The sequence below is a fragment of the Chanos chanos genome, chromosome 4 (assembly GCF_902362185.1).
Source record: "Chanos chanos chromosome 4, fChaCha1.1, whole genome shotgun sequence".
Taxonomy (NCBI): domain Eukaryota; kingdom Metazoa; phylum Chordata; class Actinopteri; order Gonorynchiformes; family Chanidae; genus Chanos; species Chanos chanos.
Window position 1 is genome coordinate 44222204 of NC_044498.1, and position 15840 is coordinate 44238043.

Below are 15840 nucleotides of genomic sequence, written 5' to 3' on the forward strand. Positions count from 1 at the left end.
TGTTTTTTTTTTGTATGTTTCTCAAATGATAAATGTAGGCTTATATGGAGTGACTGCATGAGTAGTTCCCTCAGAACCTGATCTAGATTTTAGCGCACTGACAATCAGCACGGTTGTCATAAGCCTGCTCTTCACCTCTCTTAAACAGGCTTGCTTCTAGAAATTGAGATTTATTGCTGTGCAGTAGCAGATGTTTCTTTCCCCCCCGCCTGCTTTTATGAGTCATATTCACAGATCAGTCTTTATTCTTTGAGACACCTGAAACCACACTAACAGAAGCTGTCTGTCTTATGTTTGTATCTTATTTATTCACCAAAAAGCAGATACCCCATTTTGAAAGATCTGAAATATGGCCAGCCTCTTTCCACATTAGACAATGTGTATTCAGAAAATTTATTAAGGAACAACTGCTTGGAACAGACCCTCCCCCCCACCCCACCCCACCCCCCCAAACAGAAGTCGGCTGCAAAAGATTTACTTTAATTTGTCTGTCAACACTCCTCACTATTTTAAACAAATCAGATTGTTTGGAAAAATGCAGTCTGACTGTATTATTTTGTCATACTGTGAACATTTGTTTAACTTGATGTAATTTTTTTTTTTCTTTCTATGAACCCGCACATCCACCACACCATCCTCAGAGTTCTCAGACTCTCTGAAGGCAAAAGCGACCTGATCTACCTGACTTCTGATCTTACTGAAATTCACAGTTTGATGGATTATCAGGGAAAGTAATGTGTAAAACATCACAATGAACTCGTATATCTGATCACAGAATATTATCGTCTTTATTTAGATTCCAGCTGAAGTGTGAAAACCTTTGACCAATGTGATTCTAGAGTGAAGAATGGAAAGTAATCATCCAATAAAATGGTTGCACTTCATTCTTTCACATCATTTCATATCAGTGATCTCTTAGTCATTGTTAAAAGACAGTTATTCACTTGCATTTTGTCTCATAGTTTTCTGGCAAAATGAAATACCAGTTTCAATTTAGAACAAATTTAAAAACGGTTTATAAAGTTTTACTTTTATAGATTAAACGATTTGTGAAAAGAAGTTCATACATGTTCTGTAAAGTGCTATTCAGAGGAAAAAACAGCGTTTCAAACAATCTTAATCACACAATCTTAATCATACATAATAGAAAACCCATAAAATCCAAAACAAACATTTAAATATCATTTCTTACTCCCACTATTTGTTGGACTCCAATGATTTAATTGCCACAATAATAAACTAAAATCTCCCAAACGGGAAAGGATTTAGGCCCACTATCGAGACACTGATCGTTCTGTAAAATCATCTTTGGTTTCTTGATAGGCAGCATATTTTTCCCGGAATTCATGGAGAAAATTGTATTGCTGTGACAGAGAAAAGAAAGAGGATGCTTCACACTTTAATTCAAAATATATTAAATGCAATTTAAAAAGAAAAAAATTTCCCTATGTGATATTTACACACACTGCCCTAACAGGTTCCCCTTGTTGGATGTTTTCTCTGGCTCCCTTACCGACCCCTTGGGTGGTCCTCAATATTCATTCCTTTATAGTGCTCTATGGCCTGTTATATCTGACTGTGGTACTACCCCTCTTGGTTGTTTACCATAACATTGGCTGCCTGAAATCCAAACAGAGACTCTTCCCATTTTAATAATCTATGCCTGTTTTGTTAACAGGGTTGTTTGATGGATGAGTCTAAAAAAAAAAAAAACACATCTGGCTGTCACCTTAAGCCATGCATCACATGGTTCTAATCTTCAGCTGGTGAAGAGGGGTTATCAAACGCTCTTGTGAAATATTACTCTACAGAGTTAAGACAAACTGTCCATACCTTGACTGTCTGAATAGCTCCACTTCCCCGGAGTTCTCGCAGGATGTCGATGGCTTTTGTAGGCGTCATAGAGACGGAGAGTTGTAGTAGCAGACATGCAGCAACTGTATAGAACAGAAGCACCCAGGAGTTCACCTAGCTCTTTTTGACTACATATTTGGCAGCATGTCAAGAACTAAGTGCCAAGCCTCTGGCAAGATGAATTACTTTAATTTTCCATTCAAATTACAGAGGAAACCATACTTACTTAATCCTGAACGACCAAGACCACCATAACAGCTTGAGGACAATCAGAAGGGGGAAAAAAATGAATGGGGAAAGATCAACGCCAGTATGTCGAAAGGTCAGTGATAACATAACCATGACGCTTTAACTTACTGGATGACAGTTTGTCTGTTGTTCTCCAGGCTGAGCTGTAGCTCTTCCAGAATTTGGGAGCACTGGGGTAGCTCAGGAGTGCCCCCATCTGGGAAGGGCAGATGGTGCACCCCAAAGCCATTCTGCTGATAAGCATCTAGCAGATTGGGCACTCTATATTTATTAAGCTCCCCTCTTGTGCAGAAAACAAACACATCCTGCACTCCTTGATTTCGCAGCTCCTCTAGAACAGCAGAAAAAAAAACACGATCAATAAATTTGACTTCCTATCTCTAATAAACAAGGTAATGTTCACAGGTTACAAGAAACACCGACAGCAATATCATTCTCCATGAGTAATTTCTAAAAAAAACAAACAAAAAAAAGTTATAATACTTGCAGAACATCTGCTCTGCACCGCACCCAAAAACACATTGACAAAGGTTGTATAAATTTCACACTAAAATCTGAATACACACAGAAAAATGAATGTCTATAAAAAGCCATCAAGTATTTAGAAAAAGTGAAGCTACATAAGAATGTGTCAGTGCCTCAAAAAATAGACTCTGCATTGGCTATGCAACTTTTCACACAAGACTTGAATTCTTTTGGGGGGGGGCGGGAATTCACACATGTCTTAGCATGGATTATAAGAGGCTCTTGGTCTTCTTTTCATGAGTGACTGCATAAAAATGATCTTGAGATGTAATGTGTATGTAACAGTATTGTAATTATGTTGATTTCACCTCTCCTGATCTTTTTTTTAAATCCAAAGAGCGAGTTGTCTTTAGATTAAATTTTAGCTTTAGCAGCATTTGATGTCTCCTCTTTTGTCTAAATTACAAATATCATTTCAACAACAGAAATAAGTGCCTACATTTTCCTAATCACATGTTTGCAAATTCTGCTGCTGAAGACCCCATGAACGTAACATTTAAGATCTTTGCCTTGACTCAACTCGTCAACTAATTATCAAACCCTTGATTAGGTGAATCTTGTCTGAGAAAGCAGAAAGAGAGCTAAAATGTGCCGAGCCGTGAGAAATTTGGGGAAGGTTTGGTAAACACTAATTCATGTAATCCTATCTGTTCAGTTATTACATGTCCTTAACACCGCATTCAACACCATCAAGACCTGTAATGAAGGCATGCTGAGGGTTTGTTCTTTTCCATGAACGACAAAAACATACCTATGTCTTTCTGCAGGTTTCTTCTGACATCTTTGAATTTGCATCCTGTAATGATTGAAGAGAACTTTGGTGTGAAATCTGAGGCAAAAAAAATCACACTGGTAAAAATGCACAAACACATTTCCATGCACAAGTTTCTAGAGTTTTCTCTTTACCTGGCAAAGGACAAATACCCAGAAACTGAGAGCACTCCACCGCTGATAATGATAACCTACACAAAAACAAAGGAGCGTGTTGTATACTGATCAATAAGGTTTGCAGATAGAGGGACAGGCGTGTGTTAATCAGCTTCTAGCATTGCTCTCTTCAATGTAGATAACCTCAGTGTACTGTTTATCCATGCTTATTAACTACTCACCCTTGTCCTAAAAGCCATGATGTATTTAGAAAACAGTGAGGAGCTACAAGTTTGTTCTTGTACGTTAAAGAAAAAAAAAAATGAAATTACACTCCTGTCACATTATCAGCAGGTGTAAATATTTGCCAAAAAGCTGCCTGGGGGGGGGGGGTGACCAGCTGTATGATGAAACCCTTACTACTGCACTGAAGTAACCCTTCACCTCCATGATTGTGGTCATCTGCTTACCAAGAGATTTCCAAAGGAGTGAGTTGCTCCTCTCCTGCCTCCTCCTCATCTGATGAATCAAACTCACTGGTTCTCATTGCTTGGGGCTATGCAGAGAAAAAAAAGTAACATTTTAAATCTGTGGTCAATGACAAGTCTGCGAAGTGGCCGTTACAAAGTGTGTACAAATAAGCAATGGGATCTGCTGCGCCTTTTTCAGACGAGAGAAAGATGTCCCGTGTTCAACACACCCATGAAGACTTTGGCCGTAGTTACATCCAGTGCTGATACTGTGTTGTGCATCAGGTCACTGAGCAGAAATCAATGTCCTGTAACATGGCACTGACAGCTCAGTGGAGATCAGCTTACAGACATAGCGATCAAACCAGATAGCTACTGGGCAGCTAACACATGTTTAAAAGATAAAGGAAGTGAATTTGTCAAACAACCGCGCCCATGATATCAGTGCTTACATGCCCGTTTTAAAGCTACGCGGTGTTTAAAATGCGTTTTGATGGCCAAGTTACTCACAGCTGACCAAATAAAGTCAATTTATCTAGCCATCTACCAAAGCTACCCGGTGTAACTATCTGAAGCAAGCCGGTTAACGTCAACTGAGTCGTTGCCCAAACGTTGCACTTTAGCAGTCGTTCACTAGCAAACTCTATCTCAGTTGCATATATACAACACATGCCAACCAGTTTAACGAAGACAGCTGATATTAGTTTGACTAACCAATTTGATAACGTTGTTTCAGTACGATATTAAATGTGACAGAGCTGACCAGCGAACTCAGACAGCGAGGTTACCAACCTAGCGGAGCCACTGGTCTCTGGTTTAAGACAATAAAGAGTGACTTCGGATGACTTCGTTTCTTTCATTAACACGTACAGCATTGATTCAGTTTAAACAACATAATTCTCATATACAAACACAGAACAGACAAGCAGCACATAAGACTTACCTGGTGTACCATAACCCTCTCTCTCTGCTGTGTTGTTATGATCCAGTTTAAAAACTTACCCGAGTATATTAGCCAATCAGAGGGAAGACTCATAAGACACGCCCATTCACGAAAGGATTATTTGACAATTGATAAGGATAGAATTAATAATTTAATGCTGACTAAATATGAAATATAAAACATGTGTTCTGCAGTCTTCAGCATATTTTATACTCTTTTCAACTTAAAGTGGCACATTGTAATGTACAGGTGACATAAATTAGCAAATACAATCGATAGTTGTATGTTTCAAATCGAACATGTGCGGGGGTTTTGCGGGGATTTAAGAATCAAATGAACGAATTTCTCTAATGTAAGACCAACAAATAAGACCTACGTGTTTTATTTTCAGTGATCCTAAGTAAGAATCAGCACGACACTATGGTTGAAACTAGTCTCCGTTGTTCTGAGGTGAATAAGTGCTTTCGGCGCCTGGGGAGTTTTGCGGATTGTGCAGTTTGTGCTGACGTGCTCAAGGGACCGAGCGGCACGGATCGGGTATCTCTCCCACTTCTCACACACAAATGCACCACACTGCTGAAATAGTCAGGTCAGTGCCACACACACAACAACAACACGAACGGATAACAGAAATTTAAGCCACAACTCCTTTTGCCGAAGTTGCGAGGTTTTTGTATTCAAATGCACTTTTCAAAGATGATAAACGGTTTTATTATTCATTTGAAGAGGAGATTCCAGATTTGTCTTCCAGGTGAGTGTCCTCATCTTTTGCCCACGTCTAACTTACGATAGGTATAAATAAGCGTGTAATAAACAAACGTAAATTGCTTCCATAACATCATGTACTAGCTGTTTGTAATGTAATCCTGAACAGTCATTATGCAGATGTATGTATTTTCAGAAGTATGTTTTTCCCCCAAAAAAGTGAATGCATTTAATCTATATATTTATTTTTATTTGGCAAATTTCCTCTCAAAAAACTCATTTTTATGATTTTTGCTTCAGTAGTGGAGATCTCAGTGCTGCTTGAAAAACTAAAGAAACACACTCTCACTCTCTCTCTCTCTCTCTCTCTCTCTCTCTCTCTCTCTCTCTCTCTCTCTCTCTCTCTCTCTCTCTCTCTCTCTCTCTCTCTAAAAGGCTGAAATAACAGTTCCTGCCTTAGCCACCTGCAGTGAAAAGCTCTTTGATAAGCCAGAGTCATTTCCTCTGTCAGGGGAGTTGCTGGCAGTGGCAACCTGCTCACAGGTACTGTAAACAGACACTGCGGACCGCACTTAGCTGTTCTCAAGCCCTTTTTTAAAAGTTGTAATGGAAAGAGACATTTTGCATCATGTCAAGCTAAGCAATCCCAATGCTTAATAGATTATTTGAAAGGCTAGCTTCTGCAATGGGCAGCCCATGTTCATACCGAGATGCGAATACAAACTCTCTTCTGTTTGACTTTCTCAGTTTACAGAATTCTGCTTACCAAAATCCTGTCAGCACAGTGAATTGCACTAAGGCAACGATTCACAGAAACTTGAGCGAGCAAAAAACAAGCATCTGACTTTCTCCCCTTGTCCCCTTTGTCCTCGACATTTAATCTGTTTCATTGTAAGAGCGGAAGAGATAACTGGGCAGGATTCTTTTACCTCTGTGTATTAAGTGCAGGTCTCTCTCACAATCAGATTAAATAACTGCTTAGCGCAATATTAACAACAACAACCCCAGGCTTCCATAAGAAGATGCTGTTGCTAATTGGCCAGTTAGTCTTCTTTAAAAGGATTGTATGTTTGCAAACATGTGTGTGTTTGCTGACAGCTTGTTTTGAGCGCTGAAAAAAACATTTCTGTATTGGTTTTCACACAGGGACCATGAAGCCACACGAGGGAGAGCTCGTCAGAGAGATTTCTAAGGTAAATTGCCTCCAAGGTAAAACCAGCTTACTTGCCATCTCAGTGACTGAATGTCTTATTGCTGAGACTGCAAAGTGACAGAGAGAGAAAGTAGTGATAATGTATGATTTTTGGTCTATATATCTAGGTAAACATTCTGAGTCAGATGTGTCTTAGTTAAGGCACTTTCCAGAGATCCAAGAACATCAAAATGTCTGTTTTTTTTTCTGCACTGAGATATAGTCTATCTCGATCAATCCATGAACGTGCTTATGCTTTCCAGACTTATAATCTTCTTTCTTGGGGTGTCTCTACAGCTCCAGAGTATGGTCTCTGAGCTGAAGGCTGGCTTCTCTAGGGCCCTGCTGGAGCTCAACCAGATCCAACAGGGGGACTGTCACCTGCAGGCTGAACTAGAGGACACCAGGAGAGGGTGTAACAAACGGGCGCTCCATCTAGAGGCTCTGGTGCAGTCCCTCAGGGTGAGCATAAATCCAGGTTTAAAAAGGCTTGTGAAGGGTTTTAATAGCAGCCAAAACGATGAGGTAGCTAGTGACTGGTGCATAATGAATTTTGTGAAATCATCAATTGTCTAATTATTTTCACTTGAATTAAAAGCATTTTTAAGTGTTTAGGGCTTCATTAAATGAAAGATTTTTTTTTTTTGCTTAACAAGGTGCTCTTGCCTTAAAACAACTGTGCTTATGAGAATTGTATACATAAGTCTCATATAATTCTGATTATATTGAAATATAAGGGTTCCTAAAGTTCATATTTTGAAACACAGTGATCACAGCTACTGGAATGTGATAAACCCCTATCAATAGTTGTTTTAAGTGAAGAAGACACTTGAGAACATTTTTTTAAAAACCGTCTTGAAGAATCTGGTCCATAGGCCAAGGGAACTGAGACAAACAGAGATGAAACTTAAGTGACTTCCTATGAAATGGCCTTCTCTAGTGCGAAGCCACGCCCATGTTGTTTTTGACAAAGACGCTGTGATTACCCGCGAGTGTTTATGAATGCGTGGTCTTTGGTGCGTGCTTTGTTTAGGAGGAACTGGGTGAGATTCGGTGTCAGATTCAGCAGCTGTTCGGTGGCCGTCTCCAGGCTGAGCAGGACGGGAAGTCATCACAGCAGCAGCCGGGCGAGACCAGAGCGATAGGGAACGCATCAGCACAGAGAGACAAGTAATTTGGAGACACGTCTCATTTCATTTGTTGTGAATATACACTGCGTGTTTTGGAAGCACTGAAAATGCTGATATTCTGTTACTTTGCAGTAATGGCGGACGTGATGGTGTAGCTGTACCACCCTCAACATCCGTCGGAGGTGGTCTCCTCCTCCACTGTTACCTGCAGGGCCTGCGAGCTGGACAGTGCCAGGGCACCGGTAAGCGTGCTTAAATAGCACCTCTGTGATTTGAAGAACAGTTTACAGTTTTAAAACCCATGTCACGCAAACTTCATCATTCGTATTTTTTGCCGTGGAAGTAGCCAGTAGGTGGCAGAAGAGTTGCCCATCATCAGGAGCAAGTTTTCACGATCACCCTGTATTTGTAACGATAACTAGTTTTGCAAAGTGAATCAGTAATTTTAAGTCTTTATCACAGCATGCTAATGAACAATGTCTGACAGTTGCTTTGCAATAATTTTACTCCTGCAGTCAATAAAGTCTGCATACAATGTTACCACTTAGACATGTTACACAACACTGCCTGTAAAAAACGAAAAACATGATAATACCCATCGTCCTTACTCTTTAGTTCCAGGTATATATTTTGATCATGTGATATTGCAGGCATAGCCGCATCTCTCAGCTGTCCTGTGTTTCCTAGAGGAGCAGATACACTGCAGGGCTGCTCTCTGGAGGGTAACACAACATTTTTATTGATTTACTAAGGTGCATGGTTTACCACCTCATGAAGTGAACCCTTAAAACGATTCAGGCTGGTTTATTTGTTTAAACTCCTATTAGTAGTGAAAACATAGCGAAGCATCGAGGAATCGAACTTGCTTTTTAAGAAAAATCCAGAAAACTGAGAAACTGCAGGAGTCATTGTTTTGTTGTTGTTGTTGTTGTTGTTGCTGCAATATATTGTCAGCACTTGGACTCAAATCCGGGCTGGTAAATCGGTCATGGAAAACATATTGCAGTGGTAGGTGAAACTGTGCTGAGAACTGCAAGCCGCTGTGCGAGCATCTAAAAGCCAAGTATAACCTTCAGCAATGAATGAACGAATGAATGAATGAATTTCAGTTAGTAACACCCAGAAAACCTGCTCACATTGCGACGACAAGTTTATCAAGCTCTAATTACAGTGATTAAATTCCTCTCCTCTCCCACAGGCACGAGACAGCGTCTGGCAATGATGCTGCTTCACTCGGAGTGGGAGTATGTATCCAGCCTGGGGCAGCTCTATGACAAGTACAAAACTCCACCCGCGCCACCCAACAACCCAGAGCCCCAGTAAGAGCTCATACAGCAACATGACATCGCAGTTATTCCTTCACAGATCAGTAACTCAATACTGCAAATGTTTGTTAGATTCGAGCCATTACCACACAACTTGTATAAAATGTATAAAATATTTTCCTTTGTGTTTTTAGCACTAATAAACCAACAACATAAATATAACTCCACTTTGTAATGATGACATTACTGTGATATAACGCTTGTCCGGATCTAAGGAAGTTGTTAAAATTTGATAGACAGAAGACTATGTAACAAGAATGTTGTCCTCTGTTTCAGTAAGACTTTTTTGAAATACGTGGAGCAAATGCTGCAGCGCCACCTGGTGTTCAGGAATGGGCTGGAGGACCATTTGTGCGCTGACCAGTGGAGGTGTCACATAGGGGACACTTTTGTCAAGCTGACAGGACAAAACGACGTAACAAAACATTACTAACTATAATGTCAATATTAGTTCTTATATTTTCCTGCCTCGACCACCTACATAGCTTTTCTGATAGCTTATGTCTCTTCTCTGCATTTGTATGTATTATATATGTATGCATCCATGCAATACCCAGTGTGTCTATTCTTTCTTTTTAGTCAGGTTTTTCTGATGCATATCTTGGATACATGACAAGCCTAGCAACCATACTCTCCGCAGAGTTCAGTCAGGCTCAACAGGGTGATAAATCACAGGTAAGAGTGCACTGAAGTACTTGTAATTACCTAACATACTTGTAATCTACGATTAAGGATGAATAGTTTTAAACTGTGTACATCTTAACTGTGACGTAAAATAATAATTTGTACAGTCTTCCATAACCCAGTTTATGCAACATGAACAGTATCTGGTTGTATGAAGTTTGAAATAAGAAAAAGATGCACCAGCTGAAATCAGTGTGAACAGGTGTTGCACACAGACATAATATTCACGATTGCCCTGAGTGTATGTTCTGTTGTCATGGTGATTTTATGTTTACTACTGGGTTGCTAGGAGGAGAGGGACAGCTTGAGGCTTGTCTCACTGCTGTTAGCACCTGTATCACGAATCCATAGCTACTTGAGCATAATCCAGGTAAGTCCATCACACATACACATTCTCAAAGATGCAGAGAAGACCCATTTTGATGTGCATGATGTGCATTCCAAAGTCATGTCAGCTCGGTTCAAGGTTTCAAAATTATATTTCACATGTCCATGTTTAACTTGTTTGTTAAATTCAATGATATATGTCAATATGAGGAAATTACAGTATATGCCGTGCACTCACTGTCAGTTCTGTAAACAGCCAAGTCAATTCAAGACCACGTGAACTTTTTAATATTTTCTTTAGATAATCTTAAATTATTGGATGTTGCACGTACACTGAGAGACAGTGCCTGTGTCTCTCACTAGAATCTGTTGGACTGGACGAGCAGTGGGCATCCAGACAGGGATTCACTGCAGGAGAGTCAGAGGGTCCTGAGGAGCCTTTGTGACAACTGTCACACTGCCCTAGAGAAGGATGGCCACTGGGGAGAGGAGGCAGTGCCAAACCATGGGTCAGCCCTGCCTAGATTACCCCAACACTGTGTTTAAGTGGGAGTTAGATCTGGTGCCATATGGCACTGTTGTGTATAAGAATCCATTCAAGATGAGGAGAACATAGGCATCTGACACACTCACATCCTTAAGGTTCACACTGCATGGCCTCACTCACATTATGTTTCATTAATAAAATACACATGTGCCTTTGAACTGGCCACTCTACCAGAGTCTCCTATGAGATTTTATCAAATCATCATTCTGGTTATAAGCCTTTGTAAATGCAAAAAAAAAAAAAAGACTTTATTACTTTAATAGAGGGGATCTCTCTTCAGTTTTAGTGGCAGATGTATGACCGAGAGCCCGGACTGCGTCCCCTCTGCCTTCACCAAGTATTGTGCCAATCCGAGAATGCCTCAGGACACGGCCGTTAACGGCCACCCGAGAAGGGACTGCCATCTTCCTACACCACAACCCGTTCCAGCAATGCCACCCTCTGGTCGAATCTTAAGGTACTGCAACTAAGAGAGCTAAGAGATAAAGTAGACAGAGGACTAGAACAAAGATGAACTTAAACTGAATTGGAAGTCCATTGCTTACCAGTATTTTCTCATTTATGAGTGAATTACAGGATTTAAACTCAGTTTCCCATCGCTTCTTTTCATGGTAACAATCCTTTCAATGTTGCAGGAAAGTTTGAGAATGACTTTGTGTGGTGTCACAGTACCACGTTTTTCGATCTGACCGCTCTGAGGACGTTAAAGGCATGCAAAAGAATAATTGTCATTGTCACCGTATAAAATCCCGCCTCTTCCTAGGAATGATCCTCAGACCGGCAGTCTGCCTCATCGTGTCAGCGCGGGTCACCCAGTGCCAGTGGGCTGTTGGCCTCCGCCAGGCTGTGACTGGGAAGGCAAAGCCGACCAGTGCCGGCCCATCCCGCTCCGCGTGCCAGCCAGTCTCCAGAGTACAGAGTTAAGCCTGTTCCTCAACCCGCTCGTCCCCGGCGGAGCGGGCGGAGTGGGTGGCCTGGCTAACTCAGGAGGGGGCTCTTCTGCTCAGGCTTTGGGGAGATGCTTGGCCCTGGACGGCCGCGTGTCCGGACGCGTTTACCATTTGAATAGGCGCCTGGAGGACTGCGACACAGACTGTGACCCCGAGGACCTAGGCGACGCCTCGGTCTTTGATTACTCCTCCGTGACCTCCTGCAGTCCTGACGATATTCTGGAGATGAGGGGTCAGGGAGGGGGGGGCACAGAGAGTCGGGAAGAGGAAGAGGAGGAGGGAGAGGAAGACAGCGAGATTCCAGTTCTCCTGAGGCCCTCATACACACACTCTGCTCTGCAGCCAGGAGGTGGCGCTCACAGGGAAGGGTCCGTGTGTATGAGGTGGCAGATTCCACGGACTGCATCGTTCTTCCCTACCCAGAACCCCCCTGATCTATGTGTGGGGCCACAAGGGTCAGGGACACAGGGTTCTGGGAGCAAGAGGCTACACAGCGCCCTAAAAAACAGAGAGCGCCTCCCCACAAGTGCCTTCCGTCCCATTTGGGATGCACCTTGCAAACAGGTACAGCATCAGTCCAAGCTAGTGAAGGAATAACTGAAATACAATTTACAACTTCATTCTGATGTCATTTAGCTGAATATCAGAACTTTACTTATCAAATATTAGATGCTGTGGTTCTTCCTAAGATGTAAGAAACTTTATTAAGAAAACAAAAATTGTCAATTATTTTATTTCTTCCAATCAACTAGGGGGACGTAACCCCAGCAAAGGAAAACGGTGTCACTCCTAGACCACTGAAACGTCAAGAAAGATCAATTCTTAAGCCTCAACCACAGAATAAGGAGAGCTCTAGGTAAGAGGCCGCATGAAGTGTCTTTGTCTATATCACATCCATTAACAGTCACCACAATACTGCAGTGTGACTCCTAATGGCATATCGTAGTCTTCCTGAGATGTCATCCACAACTTGAGAGAATTTAGGGACAGGGCTATATTCTATCTCATTATTTCCCAGCTTAGCCCCCCCCCCCAAGCTAAGTGGATGACCAAGTTGTTAATAATGAATGAAAGTGGTTAAGTTATGGTGGCTTTGTGTGTTTTACCCCTCAGCTCTGGGCTGGAGGCCTCAGTATATGGAGCAGAATGCAGGGGGAGCCCTGTGGGAGCTCAGAGGACTGAGACTATGTGGAATGAAAGTGAGGACAGTGAGGGACCGTGCAGCACTGTCTGAGCCGTCCCCCCAAACCTCCTCTCGGCCAATCGGATTACAGAAGACTGTCAAACACTGGCCTGAGATCAGAGGAGATGTCTGGAACATACACAGCTAGTGTCTGTCACAGAAAAGTAATAATTCAGTGGACCAACTGCAGTCCAGGGCTTCTGAGGATGAGAGGACATTGAGAGTGTTTGTGTAAACATGTTAAACAGACACAAGGTTGAACTCAGAACGGGACAGCATGTGTGTATGCCATTAAATCTAACTGCTGAGTTTGCTGGACAGCCTTAATAATTACCATGTCTCCTCAGACTGAGTTCTGCACTAACCCTTGGTCACGGGGGTTTAAGATTAACAACAGTCAGTCTCACTTCCTGAGTTGGAAACAAGGAAACATCTTAATTTGTGAATACCTTTTAACATTTTGGCATAAAAAAAAATAAAATAAATAAAATAATGCCTCACCAACAATATTGGGATATGTACATGGTAACAAAGATCATCATTTTTTCCCCCCAAATACATTTAAGTGCACATTCGAATGTGAAATAGACTATAAATATGCTTACTTATGTCAGACTACCTTGTCAGAGATCCACAGCATGCTCAATTATATCAACATGTTATATCGCTCAACAGGTCTGGTAGTCAAAGCAGATATGTCTGACAGACATATGTGAAAAACCGAATGTAAATAAGGACACCGAACACGTTTTCTGTACAAAATAGGACTGGGTGGTTTATTAATCTCATAGAGAACATGAATACAAAAGCACAGTTAAAAGGCCACACACCATAAAGAAACCATCTGCTGTTAATGCATAAACAAGCTGCTACACAGAGGGTTTCTAAGATATCAGAGAGGACCTGGGCATTTGGGGCAGGAAGGGGGGAGGTCAAGTCACCCATTTACAGAATTGAAGAACAAACATGACCAAAACTGTCCACCACACCCACACACAGACTAGAGATCTGTAATCAGGTCCAGTGCGGATGCCGCTAAACTGTGAGGCTAAGGAGACACAGACACAGGATGTGACATCATTCAGGGACATCAGTGTCCCATAAGGCTGGTTGCCAAGGACACTTGGTTTCCAAGGCAACCTTTGCAGAAGTTGCTCTTGGCAATGGTGCCCTTCCTGCGTGGGTCTGGCTTAATTTGTAAGGTAATAGAAGCACTAAAAATGCTGGAGAGGACAGTTTTGAAACAAACAAACAAACAGACAAACAAAAAGCATGAAGCTGAATGACACCCAATGTTCCACTGGTTGCCATTTAAGCTTCTGTCTGTCATTACTGTCCTCTCATTCATTTTTGTTCTCCTACGGGCTGGGTGAGTGCAAGGTCACGTTGCAGGTAGGTCACCATTGACGTCACCATTGAGAACGAGGGGACTCCTGGCTACGGAACACTGGGCAGTGAAGGAGTGCGGAGTTTGAGACAGTGCCAGAGTGTTTGTCCTGGTCGTAGAGGAGGGTGAGTTTGGCGGTAGCAGCAGCACATTCGTTCGTGGGGTTGGGTCACGCCCCTACATGAGAGATTAACCAACCAGAACATCCGTGCTCTGTCACTGCATCCTCTTTTAACAGTACAGCCCTAAAGTGCACAAAGTGGGCTCTTACTAAACATCCATCAACACCATCATCATCATCATCATTATTATCAAACACAAACTTATATATATGTACTGTATATACACTCAATACCATTAATAAGTCAAATCAGCACTTTCCCCTCAAAATACAATGAGTGTAAAAGTCTGAAAGTAAGACCTGTGTGTTCAAGAGGCTTTTGTGTTAAATTGAATGCCACCTAGTGATTTGGAGGTGCATACTGCCTGGTTTCCTCCTCAGGGATGGGAGTAGGTGAATATGGCTGCTCAGTATTGCCTGTCATGGGTATGAACAGGGGAGTTTAAAACTAGGATTGTCAGTAGGTGGGTTAACAACACAGTGACTACTCTCACTTTTGGTAAGACTGTAGCAGCTTTGGGTTGTTCAGTAGCTGAAAGGGGTGGGGGGGGGGGGGGTGTGAGGGAATGGGGGCAGTGTTGTTTCAGATGAATTATCACAAGACAAAGAAATGGACTTTGTACAGAATACTCAGTTAGTGTATACACATTTGTTTTTTTCTTTTTTTAATATATATACATACACAAAAGCCCGATACCTGCCCATTTCTGTAGTGTACACTTTTGTTCTGAGTATTTCAAAAGTTTTGCTTGATGTTGTTTGCTTCTCTGGTAATATAGAAAATGAAAGAAAAGGCACATTTGCGATTGACGCTGGAGTGATCTCCAACGTCATGGGAAAATGTAACTGTTCAATGGTTAATGAGAGAAATAAAACATACAAAACCAAGTGAGGAGCTGAGAGAGAGAGAGGGTCTTCCATCAGGATTCTGATACTTCAACAGTTTCTGACAGAGGCGTTTGTTCCCATTTGCTGGGCTGTAGCCTAAACTGACATGTGTGAGATTACTATTGCACCATGGGGAGTGTAGTATTTGACAGTTGCACCAAATAAGTGGTGGATGGTGGCTAAAGGGTATAAATTTAATTAAGACATCTTCAGGACATCACCTTGGCTTTTTAACTGCTTAAATGAACTCGCCCATGTCAATCAGTTTTCCACAATGCGGTAAACTCACGTTCAAGGCCAATATGGACAATAAGGGGAATCTGTTATTCAATGACAACCTATCAGAATACCTGCAGATATAATTGCACGGTAGCTTGTAGAGTGGACTGTCTTGCCTCCTCCAGACTAGACGTGACACATGCTTCACCTCCTTTCTTTTCTCTCTCCCTCTCTCTTTTTTCTCTGAGCCTATTGAGGGTCACAGCCTCTGGTC

General features: G+C 41.8%; 2 protein-coding genes across 2 annotated transcripts; one reads left to right on the forward strand and one right to left on the reverse strand.

The window, feature by feature from the left end:
* Positions 1 to 1274: 1274 nt before the first annotated feature.
* Positions 1275 to 4924, reverse strand: cdkn3 (cyclin dependent kinase inhibitor 3). The gene is made up of 8 exons (XM_030771815.1): positions 4909 to 4924; positions 3966 to 4051; positions 3535 to 3590; positions 3380 to 3424; positions 2212 to 2434; positions 2081 to 2112; positions 1834 to 1937; positions 1275 to 1364 (listed from the first exon to the last, which is right to left on the reverse strand). Exons 1-8 carry the CDS (start codon positions 4918 to 4920, stop codon positions 1275 to 1277), a joined length of 648 nt encoding a protein of 215 aa, XP_030627675.1. The 5' UTR covers positions 4921 to 4924.
* A 1840-nt stretch (positions 4925 to 6764) lies between these two features.
* On the forward strand, positions 6765 to 13002 carry LOC115810427 (uncharacterized). Its single transcript, XM_030772358.1, has 13 exons — positions 6765 to 6806; positions 7103 to 7267; positions 7839 to 7975; positions 8623 to 8657; positions 9134 to 9254; positions 9537 to 9675; positions 9840 to 9941; positions 10234 to 10314; positions 10635 to 10780; positions 11105 to 11275; positions 11582 to 12332; positions 12521 to 12624; positions 12882 to 13002. Exons 1-13 carry the CDS (start codon positions 6765 to 6767, stop codon positions 13000 to 13002), a joined length of 2115 nt encoding a protein of 704 aa, XP_030628218.1.
* Positions 13003 to 15840: the final 2838 nt, after the last annotated feature.

Excerpts from the sequence above, each read along its gene's own strand:
- LOC115810427 (XM_030772358.1), top strand. The coding sequence starts at position 6,765 with ATGAAGCCACACGAGGGAGAGCTCGTCAGAGAGATTTCTAAG. Across the intron at positions 8,658-9,133 it reads GCAGGGCTGCTCTCTGGAGG|GCACGAGACAGCGTCTGGCA; the intron begins GTAACACAACAT and ends CCTCTCCCACAG. Across the intron at positions 10,315-10,634 it reads GCTACTTGAGCATAATCCAG|AATCTGTTGGACTGGACGAG; the intron begins GTAAGTCCATCA and ends GTCTCTCACTAG.
- cdkn3 (XM_030771815.1), bottom strand. Across the intron at positions 3,425-3,534 it reads GGGTATTTGTCCTTTGCCAG|GATGCAAATTCAAAGATGTC; the intron begins GTAAAGAGAAAA and ends CAATCATTACAG. Across the intron at positions 2,113-2,211 it reads AACAGACAAACTGTCATCCA|CTGTTATGGTGGTCTTGGTC; the intron begins GTAAGTTAAAGC and ends ATTGTCCTCAAG.